Raw genomic sequence first — 14,324 nt, forward strand, 5'->3', positions numbered from 1 at the left:
ACTTTCAATTCATAAAACTACAAAAAATAGAAGAAACTTTAGCTAAAAAGATAAAAAAAAAAAAAAACAAATTAAAAAAAAAAAACTAAAAACGAGTTTAATTTTATATAGGAATACAAAAAATAAAAAATAGAAAAATAAGAAAAAAAAACTCACCTAGATTACTTCCCGTTGATGTTCATCGCACAAGATAATATCATCGAGTCTTCACTATCTTCTTCGGACATACACAAACGTGATTGTGCCATATCCAAAAACGACGTTTGACGTTCTTAGCCTTTACGAAATACATGGTCAAGATTTTCTTTAAAATCCTGACTAGATCCTGACAATATATATGACGCATATTAGACTTCAGGTTATAATTGGATGTGATTGGTTTTAAATTTTCAATATCCAAATGAGATTTGTAAGTTTAAATTTCATCTTCTAATTTCAATCCGTGAACGTGACCTAAGAAGTTGATATATCTATGATAGTTTGAGTTATGATCTATTATAATAGGTAAGTTACAAAACTTTCATCGAACGAGAGGGTATTTGTTCGGTTTTATGAAAATAATGTTTTACAAGAATTTGTATATAAGCAAACTGTAAAGAACCTAAAATCAAACATTCCTCAAAAGCCCAAAAGGCTTGCCCTTCAGCTAAGATGCGCCAGCCCAAAATATACCTGTGCTACAAATAAAATATACTCGAGTTAAACTTAGGCTTGAACAAAAAAACCTGTTCAGGATCCGAACCGGTCACTGAACTGGTAAACCGGTCCACTATGAACCGAACTGATTCAAGAACCGAACCACCGGTTTGCACCCGTTCGAGATTTTAGATATTGAAACCGGTTTAGAACCAGTTTAATAACCATGAACCGGTAGTCAAACCGATCGAACCGGTTTAGAACCGATTGAACCGGTTTAGAACCGGTGTAACCAGTTTAGATAGGTTCGATCTATGATGCAACCGGTTTGAACCGAACCGCTTTATGGCTGAACCGGTTTTACTATTCACGAATCTGAACCGAACCAGTTTACTGAACTGATTCGGTTTGAAAAAAAAAAACGGTTTGTTCACCCCTAGTTACACTGCTACATTTGGTAAATTGATATTAAATTAGTGAAATTTAGAAAGCCAACTACAAATAAAATATTAAACAGGCAAATCGTCTGGGGTGTATTTACAAGTTTATAATATCATAATTGGTTTTATTTAAAAATTATTGTTATATTTGTTCTAATATAATTTTTTTAAAATGTTTTTATCTGGTATATGCTATCTTAGTTATATGATTATACAAATAAAACATTTCAATTTATATGATGATACAAAGTATAAATATACGAGTTGGTTCATATATATAATAATAATTGGATATCATATTTTATCTTATTCCCTTTCAGAAAATTATCTTATTTGTGGAAAACAAAAATTGGCATTTATTTACACAACTTCACTACTACACAGTCCTTCCAAAGGCCCGAGTCAACTGAACCAAGACTCGTTACTCAATAGGACAAAACCGAGATGTACAAATGCCATCACCTACCTACACTTTAAAGCTTAAACATATCCATATATAGACTCTGATTCACCCATCTACAAACATCAAACTCATCCAAACCCATCCGAGTCAACTCAACTCAACCCAACCGAGCCATTAGACCCCGAAAGTCCCATCTTCTGTAACGCTCCTCGAGTCCTACCCGAAAATGAGTTTGACCTTGCAACGTGACCCGCATAGTGCTTACCTTTTTGGTCAATGGTCAAATAATCGGTCATAATTTTCTTTGGACTATTTATATGTGAAGGTGAAAGACTCGGTGTGGTGAAAGTGGTTCTATAAGGAGTGGTAACTGTGTGAAGTGTGTATGGTTTTCCAATGATTGTTTTGGAAACGATTTCACGGTTAGAAATTGATGAGAATTTATCCGAATGTCTTGCCAAGTCATCCACGTAAAGTAAATCATCAATTCGAGCTGTTATATTGAATGCTAGGCTCTCCAACACTCTTGAGTAGCTCTCCAAGATGGATTTTCCAACATCCTAAAATACATACACGAAACTATAAATTTAATAACAATATGAAACTACTTATATAAAAATTTACAACATTTGTGCTAGTTAGATATCTAAAGCAACCTTTTTAACATAGAAAGAGACAGATGGATGAGACTGTGTCTAGCTGATATTGTACACAAACAATTTAAATGTTAAAAAAAAGGCCATTTGTGTTTAACTTGAAGATATAAATATATACCTTGTTATATTGGATTTTACTCATGTCCAAAGTGGTTTGAGGAAGGGCAGGGAACCTTTGTTTTAAACAAAGCAAGAGGTTTTCAGCTCTATCCGCTAATGTTTCCCTTTTATCCGCATCAGCAACCAAATCCTTAACTTTGTCCCATGATGACCTTGAAAAGGACCTACTCACAATGTTGTTTAAAGGTTTCGTGTTGTTGTTTTTTCGTCTCCATATGTAAATGGAAGCCTCCACACGGTTCGCTGTCTCAAGAGCTTGATGCTCCGATGATAAATCAAGACACTCCAACAAACACTCGGGTGAAAATTGTTCCGATGAAATATATCGATAAATAATATCGCCTAAACTACCCTTCGCATTCTGCAAACAAAAATAATAAATTTCATTTTCAAGATGTTTAAAAGACTGTTTGTCTGACTATTAATCAAATATCTGATTATCTGATATATATATACCTTGGGAAGTGATTCCAAATATGATTCGGGAACATCGATATCTGCTAAAGTGATACTATTGATAGCCATTGCGGCTTTTAGTATCTGATTTGTGGAATCGCGTTTGCTTTGCAGATTTTTTCTGGCGGTCTCACAGAGACCGCCAGTAGGGACCCGTGGGACCGGGAGCCACCATTTTTCTTTTTGGCGTGGGACCACTTTACACAAAGACGAGGAACCATCTGTTTCAAGAGCTTGAATGCCTTGGTCAACATACCAGAACTCCATTTTTTCAAAACTGTCCAATATCTCCTGTAACAATCAAAATTCATTTCATTTCAACTTCATATTTAAAAAAAAAAAAAAAAAGAATTACAAAGAAAAAAGAGTTGAAAATCTCACGAGAAGCATGTTGTCTAATTTACGAAGAGCTGGAAGGTTAACATAAAGATCGGACCTGGGTCTGCTAGTCATGACCTAACAATCAATATCGAAACATTAGAACTTTTAAAAGATTATTAAAAATAATAAAAATATTTTTATTTCACCTCAAGCTTGCTTCCATCTGGATAAGTTTGCCAAGATGGGATCAACTCAACGATGTAATCACTAACACAAAGAAGCCATTCAATTTCTCTTCGCCACATTGTTTTTTTCTCAGCGCGTAGAGGTTCAAGCCTCCATATTTGTCCAAAAAGTGTGGCTGAAATTTCAAGAAAAACATAGAGAAATCAATGGATATCGAAGGTGTTGTAATAATATACGGCTGAATTCGATATTGGTTTTACCACAAAGATTTGTAATTGCGTTCGAGATGGCCAAAGCTGTACAAACACCATTCCCACAACCAGACATGTCTTCTCCAAGTAACAATTTCGAGAATCTTTCTTTCATCATTTCAATCTCTATCAAAAACCCCAAATCAAAGATGAACGATTACAGATCAAACTAGGAGAAAATCACCAATTGCTAATTATTTGACCCTAAATATAATCACAACCAAACAACTAACTGAAACCCCATGTCAAAGATAAACATAAGAATCATCAAACTGAAAGATAAAACACTAAGTTATGAACCGAAAGGAGAAACACCGTGATCATTTGGCATAATTTTTTGGTTCTGAATCAGAAATTAGAACAAACAAATTGGTAAAAACAGTACCTGAGAGTGGTGTTGGCCCTTGTTTCCCTAAATTTCTTTGACCCAAAAGGGGTTGCACAGAACTATCAGAATCGGTACAATGTGGGGCTTCGACCTCATGATTCAAGATGTTTACATCCTTGGAAGAAGGAGAAGATGAGTCTTCAAAGCTAGTGATATGCTGTTCATTTAAAGAAGTTTCAAATAACGTCGTGAAATCAGAGCTTGAGCTAGTATTTCCACCAAACTCTTCTTCTTCTTCACATGTATCCAAACAACCCCTTATATCTTTCTTCCCACCTTCCTCCTCTGATTTCCTCCCACAATCAACAACAATACAAGGTGAATCATCATCATACGCAGAATTATTCACTACCATGCCGAATCCTTGCAATGTAATATCCATTTTTTTTGGAAAACCAACCTCCGACTAAGAATCAATACTGCAAATTAAACAACAGGTTATCTGGGTTTGGTTGATCTTGTCAGCTTCTTCTTGGCTGTTGGAGCTTTAACCGATGTTTGGGTTTTTGTTATATACAATGAATTCATAGAGAGGGTTTCTTTGTGTTTGCTTGAACAAGGCGCCTCCTGGTTGGGTTCGTTTGGTTTGCATAATTATGTGTGATAATTTGAAATTTTGTTCTCAAAGTAATGTCAAGGGAGCGTGTTATTAGGGATGCAATATGCTAAATTGGTAATTATGAGACTATCTTTATGATTAATAAAATGACCAAATTACCCTGAACGTTATTCCTTTTGTTTTAAATCTAAATTCTATAAAGTTTTAAAACCACTATTAAAAATTTCAAAAAAGTATATTTCTTGTTTACAGTTTAAAGTTCGAAATCACTTTGTGCCATTAAACATCATTTATTTTCACTAGAAATGCTATATTGTGGAGGGTACTTAATAGAGGGCAACTAGGTAATTTCACTTTCGCACAAGGGTGGGGATGCTATTCATATGCATGCCATGGACACAACATGATGACGCCAAGAACACTTGTCTCCTCATAGCACGTAATCACAAGAATGGGAATCAATTCAATAGAAGTTTTAATGTTATTATATTTCATTGAATTATATATTAACTTGGCAAAATACTATGCTATTTAGAACTTATGCGAGTAACATATAAATATAAATAGCATTATAGCATAGCAATAATGTATATATATTTCATGCAAAATAATATTTTATTTAAAATATTAATGTATATAGCAATAATGTAATTTATTTCATGCAAATGGGTTTCTTTCCCGATTTATTGGGAATATGGGGAAACCGGGAAAGGCTATGTCAAAATGCTAAGACACCAAAACAGGTTGCATGGTTATCTCTTATTGAATCCCCTTAAGATTAGAACATGCTATCTTAGAGTCATTGTTATGGTGACATGATGATTATTTATTTAATGCAAAACAATAATATACTTTTATGTTAATTTTTAGTATTTGTGTTGTTGACTTATATCAATATTTGGAAGTTAATATAGAATTAATGGTCTGTATTGAAGAAAAATATACGAAAATACGAGTATGCAATTATTTGTGTTAAAGATACATTAGATATAGAATTAATATAAATTAAGTTATTATTTTTTGTATTTAATCTTATAAAACATTACTGTTTTTCAATAAAAAGGATTAGTAAAAAGTTAAAGCATTATTCATGTTTAATTTAATTGGAGTGGTAGGCAAGGAACTACCAAATTTGTGGTCACCTCAACCATACTAAAGATTATTTGTCACTCCAATCAAGTCTTATACAAAAGGCATATTAGTATATTTGATTAAAGCAAAATTACTTTATATATATATATATATATATATATATATATATATATATATATATATATATATATATATATATATATATATATATATATATATATATATATATATATATTACTGTGATGGAGGAAACGAAATTTACAATACAAAATACTTTTAGTATAAGAACACAAATACTAATCTCAAGTGATATATATATATATATATATATATATATATATATATATATATATATATATATATATATATATATATATATATATATATATATATATATATAGGAGGGTTCAATTGAGAAAAAAAAAGGTTGAGAATGGAGGAATCCTTCTCAGCCACACATTTATTTTGCCGCAAAACACTAAGGCGTACCGTCGGAAATGGATAATGGATAACCATGTGTTTTCCAACCAAATATGTTTCCTTAAACTATGTTAATCATTACCTTAATATACATAAAAATATATTTTTTTTTTCGTTTTTTTTATTTTTAGAAAGTCATTATTATCGAAAAATTATTTTAAATATATCAAAATTCATAATTTTTTATTTTTTATATATTGATATACTTTTAAGATAAAATAAAATAAAAAATTTTGAGTTTCAGCTTTCGTTATTCATAAGTGAATAAAAAAATCTATCAGATTTTTATTACAGTATATTCGTTATTTACTTATGAATAAAACGTATGTCTAACTTTTTTTATAGTTTAAGTATCGTTCATATATGAATATGACACGCAATAAAATTCTTTTACTTAAAATATATTTTTTACATCATCTTTCATCATATATTATATTTATATATGAATAAAACGTGTATTAGTTGTTGTCATATTTTATATTCATATATGAATAAAACATTTATCTGATTTTTGTTACAGTTAATTTGTTATTCATATATGAATAAGTAGTATAAATGATACTTAAACTGTAAAAAAAAATTAATTATATATTTTTATTCATAAGTGAATAACGAATGTACTGTAGAAAAAATCTGATGCATTTTTATTCATTTATGAATAACGATAGCTGAAAATATAAAAAAAAATAAATAAGTTTTTTATTGTATCTTAAAAATATATCATTATGGATGTCTATTTGTAGAGAATAAAAAATAATGAATTTTGGTATATTTAAAATCATTTTTCGATATAAATAGTTTCTTAAAAATTAAAAAAACTATGTTTTTGTATATATTAAGGTAGTGATTAATATAGTTTAAGGAAACATGTTTTGTTGGAAACACATGTGTATTCCTTATTTCTACGGTACAACAAAGGCTTTTGCGGCAAAAATAAATGAGTGGCTGAGAACGATTCTCTCATTCTCAACCTTTTTTATTTTCTCAATTGAACTTATATATATATATATATATATATATATATATATATATATATATATATATATATATATATATATATATATATATATATATAAGGGCTCATGAGAAAATATAAATAATATACGAAAACGTGAAAACAAGTAAAACCTATGAGATTGTGTCACCTCAACCTTATATTTTGGACAATAATTCATCCAAATTATGAACTAGATGATGATAATCGTTGATATATGAGAAATTGTTTCATATTTGCAAAGCATGTTTTTGACTTTTTTATTATGAAAACGTAAATTAAAAAATGGTTAACGACGTGAAAAAAAAAAACGGTTGTTAAAACCACTTTTAAATCTATATTATCATAACACCCTCTGATGTAAACTTATTATTTTTAATTTATTGCTAATAAATTTGATTTCTAAAGTAACTTTGTTTGATTTTTATAAGCTAAAATTTGTTTTTGCATTTTCGCAAAGTATTTATGTTTTTGTATTAACCTACTTGAATATATATATATATATATATATATATATATATATATATATATATATATATATATATATATATATATATATATATATATATTGCAAATCAATAGAAAATGCATAAAGTTTTGAAACCCTAAAACCTAGAAAATCAATACTAATACATACAAAAAATAATAATTTAAGATATCTAATATTTTTTTTACTTTATAGGACAAAAAATCATAGGTTTTATAACATATTTGTTGGAAAAAAAAAATGAAAAAAAAAGTTACTAATTTTTTTTCAACAATTTTATTAAAAAAAAGTAGTGGTTTTTATGTTTGTAAAGTCAAAACAATATTAGATACCTAAAAGTATTTTTTTATACATTTTTAGGGTTTTTTGTGGTTTCTTTAGGTTTATGCATTTTCTATGGATTTTCCCACTCTCACACTCTCTCTCTCTCTCTCTCTCTCTCTCTCTCTCTCTCTCTCTCTCTCTCTATATATATATATATATATATATATATATATATATATATATATATATATATGAAAGATCAATAAAAAATGCATAAAGCTAAAAAAAATCCTAAAAATATAGAAAAAATACTTTTAGATATCTAATCTTTTTTTTTTCAATTTACAAAATTAAAAATCACTACCTTTTATAAAAAATTGTTGTAGAAAATAGAAAAAAAAATTATAAAAGAAATAATTTTTTTTTCAAATTTATTTTCCAACGAATTTGTTTCATAACCTGCGATTTTATCTCTAAAGTCAAAAAAAGATTAAATATCTTATTCTATATAATTGTCCATATATATATATATATATATATATATATATATATATATATATATATATATATATATATATATATATATATATATATATATATATATATATATCAATTTATCAAACAATATAATTGTCCCTGTGTGAGTGTAACTATAAAATGAAAAACTAAATATCCTTCTATCAATTCTTCCTAACCGTCCTCTTATCATTTTTAAATGATGACGAGTATAATAAAAATTAATTAATTTTATTAAATATTATAAATGTCATAATTATAAAAAATTTGATAGAAAAAAAAATAGAAGAATATTTTATTTTTTTATAAAATAGATTGTTTTATTGGATCAGGCCATCAGGGTGTATACATAATCGTGAATATTGAACAAAGTAGTGGGCTTGCATCCATTTTAAATACACATATATACGTAATTCATAAATACAGGTATCAGGTATGTATATGTTCATGCATACATAATTACATATATAAAAATGGCAAACGGCATCTTAACAATTAGACCCAAAAAATTCGTCATATTTCAAAAACAAATGTGGGTAGACTTTTTTAGGGTACATATGTGTAGTTGGGGATGGGGAGGTTTATTTTAAATCACTCTTTCAATAATTATTGGTTATACTACAAAGTTTAAAATATAACCTAATCATTTTAATAAATCAAGGAAAATAAAAAATTAATATCCAAGATTAAATGAAGTTATTTGGTTATCTAGATTATGTGTTTGGTGTGCCGCTTTTTTTTTTTTTTTTTTTTTTTTTTTTTTTTTTTTTTTTTTGAGTTTTTGTTTTAAGTTGCTATCTTTAGCAAATTAAAAAATAAACTTACAAACTTGCTTTTTAAAAAGCTATTTATATTAGTTTTTAGAAGTTTTTTATTTAGAAATTTGAAATATTATTATAAAAAAACATATTTGTCAATATATATATATATATATATATATATATATATATATATATATATATATATATATATATATATATATATATATATATATATATATATATATCAAATAGTTTGTCATCTAATTTTTACTAGACATAATTTCTATAAGCTAACTTTTAGCCATTTTCGGTCCAAGACAATTTGAGACCCTGGGCAAAATGAAAAATGGGGTCATTCGAGATAAAGACATTATAAGAAGGCGTCGTGACTCTTCAATAATAGATTCTATGGAAAATTCAAATGACGTCACTCTAGATGCAATAGTTGATTGTCATTCTTCTATTTCTTATTTAAGATTCAAGATTTCTAGTTAATCTAGTTTTTCTCATTCTCTAATGTGTTGCTATTATATAACGAATATAACAAATATAAAATGGGGGCCCTTTGGCGTTTGGGTGCCCGAGGCAGTCGCCCAACTTGACCAGGCCCATGGGTCGGCCATGCTTTCAGCTATGAGTCAGTTTTTTTAACTAATGTGTTAAACATAGTCTAAGTGCTTACAAACAATTATAAAACAGGACATTTTACAAGTCATATTCGTCAGATGGTGTAACATTCGAGATTTAGCTGTATGTACCTTTTTAACCCTTATTGTAAATTCTTCTCATTTTAGCCCTAGCCGAGTACGTTAGGCGTACTGGCTTGAAGAATTAACGTGGAAACACCCATGTATGCTAAACGTACGTGGGAGTACGTAGGGCGTATGCTATGCATGGGAAAACCCTAATTTTTAGAATTTGTGCCCTATTTAAACAACTTATGACACCCTTGGACCTCTTAATGACCAGCCTCCACCTATCTATACACTAAGATCGATACCCTAATTGACATTTGTGAGATTTGAGCTTGGAAGTGAGTTTTGGTGGTGTTTTTAGTGATTTGAAGGAAGAAGAACTCTTGGAGGTTGCTTTGGAGTGGCTTGAGCTTATAGATCCAACATCATAATCATATTTGCAAGCTATTTGAGTATAATGCTCTCAACTTGATGTTTCCTTATGCTAGATCCAAGTTAGGGCTCCATTTGTGCATTTTTTGGGTCCTTTAATATGTTAGAGTATGGTCCACTCTAGAAGCCATAGCTGATAGTTCTTAGCACCTTTGAGGTCCCTTGTCCATAAAAATACAATCTTTATGAGTTATATTGGTCTATGCATATGTTAGGATATGCAGTGTTTATGAGGTATATCGGTCTATGCATGTGTTAGGATCCTTATTATGGTTCTCTTTGAGTTTTGGGTCCCATTAAGTCATGCATGGGAGTAAAGTTGCCAACTTTACATGTTAGGACATCATTAGGTACCAGATTTGAGACTTAGACGTGATGTATTAATCGTTTAAGCACTTGAGGGTGAAGGTGATCCGTTGTGTCATACACAGGGCGTACCCAGCTCATACGATGCGCGTAATGGCCATCGAGGGAGTATGGGGGCGTAAGCTGAGTACGTCGGGCATACACATTAGCTTTGACCTTGGTTGACTTTCTTGGTTTGGGCCGCTTTTGTGCTAGAAGGGTTTTGGGCCATTAGCCTTATGATTTTTGGGCCATTATGTGACATCCCTATTTTCACGGCCAGAAAAGACCAATTTGTTTATGCTTTGTTTAAAAATCAGAGTAACATTTTAAATAAAAGAGTTGCGGAATTCGTTCCCAAAACAAAATATGATAAAGATTTATCAAAGAATTTCCATAGAAATGTATTTCATTAAAAGACTCGGGATGTCATGTCCGATACAGATCAAAAGCATAAACAGTACAACATAAGCCTTACTACATTATTTCATATTTACAGGCCTATAATCCCTTATCTCTCATCCCAACATCTATGCTCATGCGCCACTACCTGTAATACAAGACACTAAGTGGGTCAGGCTTGGGAGCCTGGTGAGCACATAGGGTTTTCAACCCACAATAAATAAATTTATTATTTTCATCAACCAAACAAACCCGATTACCCGTTCCCGTTAACCTCACTTTACGTCCCTAAAACATCTAACATAAGGGACCTAGCCTAAGGATTTTCATCGGGGTGACAACACATGCTTCGGGGGTTCCTCAGCAATTCATGTCAAATAAGGCAACCATGTGGGGGATGGAGTACTACTGGTGAGCACACAGTTCAAATAAACACGTACAGGTTGTGAGCCTGCTAGCGTTCCACTGGACTGTCTGGAATACTCCATGGTTGTCATCTATACTCCGCTAGATGAATGGATCATCAATAACATCGATAACGAGGCCTCTCATTATTTTATTTTGTCACACAACAACTATTACATCTATCCATGTTTTACCCAACACGTTTTGTAGATATAAAATACATATACAGTTTAAATCATTTAAAACATATATAAAATCATTCATCCAGCATAGATAGCAAGTATACAGTTAATATGCACACACAACACGTAATTTATATAAAATACTTCATATCTATGTGTAAGATGAAACTAACTATGCACTTACTTGTTACGGTGGTGATTCGGTACTCGGACAACACTTCGTTATCTCAAAACAATTTTCCCTTGACAAAACCTAGTATCAATACCACTAGGGTTTAGTCTAACGTTAACCGCAACTAATTAATAGTCTAGCTATTATTACTATTATATAAGCGTTAAACAACACTCTTATATAACTCATAATAATAGCCTAAATAACTATTTTAAGTTCCTAATAATGTTACTATAATTAATTAGAAGCTATATTAAAAATAGCGTAGGCGTAGCTTACTTACAACGAGTTTTATAGAAAATCAGGCTTCGCTTGGAGCAGCGTTTCCAAACCGAAAGACCCTTTTTTTTCTCGGGAATTCGGGAGCCTCGGGGCTTCCTTCAGGTGCTAGGGGGTTCCCTAGGGTTTAAGGGAGGTTAGGAGTGGTAGAGAGAGAAACTAGTGAGAGAAAAAGAAGATTTTCGGTGTGAAAAAGATGGCAGCCTCGACCCCCTTTTGTTGCGTTTTGAGCAATCTAACACTCATATGGTGTACATGCAACCCTAAATACCTTGGATCTATGTTTTCTCTATTATACATGCAAATATCAATTTTCCAGGGTATTGTTCTAACTAGCATAATATAAATTACACATAATATAAATTCTAGTAGAATTACATACCTCTTGTTTGGTGCTTGATTCCATGGAGCTCAAGAGCCTAGTGCCTCAAATGTGACACCTCAAATGGTTCACACAACACCATGAACATTTGGAATAACTTGAGAGAAAGTAGAACACTTCTAAAATCGGTTTGCCCTTACTTGTTTCACTAGTGTTCAATTTCTTCAATAATAAGATCATTATATAGTTAGTCACAATTAGGGTAAACCTTAATTGTCATGGCTTTCCATTTCCTTGGGTTCATGGGTTCAAATACACCATGGAGCATCCATGGAGTATCCTATGGGTTTTAGCCCAACTTGATAATCCATGGAGTCTTAGCCCACTATACAAGTACGGATGATTTACATAATCAACTCATATATTTAATTAGTCTTCTTTTTTATCACTTAATTAATTATATATTAATTCTTGATCAATACTAATTAAATAATCTTATCAATATATTAGAACTGATAATATATTAATAAACCTTATGTAAAGCCCCGTTTATTTATTAAATTAATTAATTAATTAATGAACGAATGGTAGCCCTAATATATATATATATATATATATATATATATATATATATATATATATATATATATATATATATATATAAGGATGATTTTGAGGAGCTAATTGTCATAATTTTAGAAGTCGGGGGCTGAAAGTGTAAGTTTCGGATCAGATTTGTAAATATTTATGAAGGCAGGGACTAAGTGGTAATTTCTGGGACTTCATTTGAAAAGATTTTGGGGGCTAAGGGGTTGTTTAGTGAATATTAAACCTAATTTGTAAAGAATTATAATGCTGAGGGCTAAAAGGGTAAAATTCGGACTTTAATTGCAAAGGATTTAAGGGGCGGGGAGACAAATGATAAATTTTGGATCATAGCTGGAAATAATTTTATAGAAGGGGACTGTTTTTTCCATTATGGAAATAAGATTACATGACAGCGGGTATATAAGCTAAGTATCGGTTACCTAAACCCTAACGCTAACTCTTCTAACAGCCGCCACCCTTATACCCCCCCCCCCCCCCTTTCCACCTCAGGCGCCGCCAGTCATCGTACCGCCACCATCGGACGTCGTGAACAACTAGAAGGGTACCACCGGAGTTGGAGCCTTGGACGTGGATGCATGGGTGAGGAACGTCGGATGTCGGGGGTTCGTTCCTTATTGTGCTCCATCATCGCCATTCTTCTCCTACCTTTTCTCCGACCATCGAAGCCTCACCACGATGTTGTTCCATTTTCTGAAGTCGCCCCGCTGTCGTTCTTGTTGAAGACCATCTCGTCATCGGGATTTATTCTATCATGGTTGGTGCTATTTCCCGACTGCCTTACACCACCACGAGAAGTGGTTGTTACCGGAGTACGTAACAGGTCGAGCTCGCGACGGCTTGGTGATTTTTGGACGCGAGCTGTTGGGCAGGAATCAGGGAGACTCGCCACCACCGTGAAGTGGTGGCTGTTATCGCAAATGCTTCATATCACCATCGATCTCACGCCACTGTTGTCGTTAGGGTGTTGCCGCCGTCGCCACCCACCATAGGTGGGTGTTGGGTTCGTTTTCTGAGCAAAGGTTGCTGGTTAGTGTGTGTGTGTGCTTGACTGGAAACCACAAGAAATCACCGCCACCGCCGTGAGGTGGTGGCTGCCGCCATGAACCGTCGTGTTTTTGTGTGTGTTAGTAGGTGTGTGTGTGCATTTGAAATCTAGCCTTGTAAATGTAATTCAAAACTGGAATAATGAAAGGAAAATCAAAACCACCACCTTAGGGTGGTGGCTGCCGCCACCGGCCGCCATGTCGGGTGGCGGTGTGGTTGCCTTGTGATTTGATTCGTTTGGGAGGGGTGCTTGAAACCCTAATGGGCTCAAAGGAGCTCTAATGGGCCCAATGAAGCTTAATGGTCTCTAATGGACCCAATAAAACCCTAATGGGCTTAATAATATTTTAGTGGGCTTAATAGGCCCAATAAAGCCCTAATTGACATAAAAGGCCAACAAATTGATAAATGGACTAATATTTGGATT

General features: G+C 31.8%; 1 protein-coding gene across 2 annotated transcripts; it reads right to left on the bottom strand.

Moving 5' to 3' along the window:
- Window positions 1–1,354: 1,354 nt before the first annotated feature.
- LOC111917062 (rop guanine nucleotide exchange factor 7) lies at window positions 1,355–4,464 on the bottom strand. Of its 2 annotated transcripts, none has more exons than XM_023912719.3 (7): window positions 3,855–4,464; window positions 3,479–3,595; window positions 3,239–3,393; window positions 3,093–3,167; window positions 2,712–3,002; window positions 2,254–2,616; window positions 1,355–2,039 (listed from the first exon to the last, which is right to left on the bottom strand). In XM_023912719.3, exons 1-7 carry the CDS (start codon window positions 4,237–4,239, stop codon window positions 1,632–1,634), a joined length of 1,794 nt encoding a protein of 597 aa, XP_023768487.1. In that variant the 5' UTR covers window positions 4,240–4,464; the 3' UTR covers window positions 1,355–1,631. The 2 variants fall into 2 exon arrangements, with proteins under 2 accessions (XP_023768487.1, XP_042753623.1); XM_042897689.2 differs by lacking the exon at window positions 1,355–2,039 and adding an exon at window positions 2,062–2,178.
- Window positions 4,465–14,324: the final 9,860 nt, after the last annotated feature.

The sequence above is a fragment of the Lactuca sativa genome, chromosome 8, assembly GCF_002870075.4.
Source record: "Lactuca sativa cultivar Salinas chromosome 8, Lsat_Salinas_v11, whole genome shotgun sequence".
In the NCBI taxonomy this organism is placed as follows: Eukaryota; Viridiplantae; Streptophyta; class Magnoliopsida; order Asterales; family Asteraceae; genus Lactuca; species Lactuca sativa.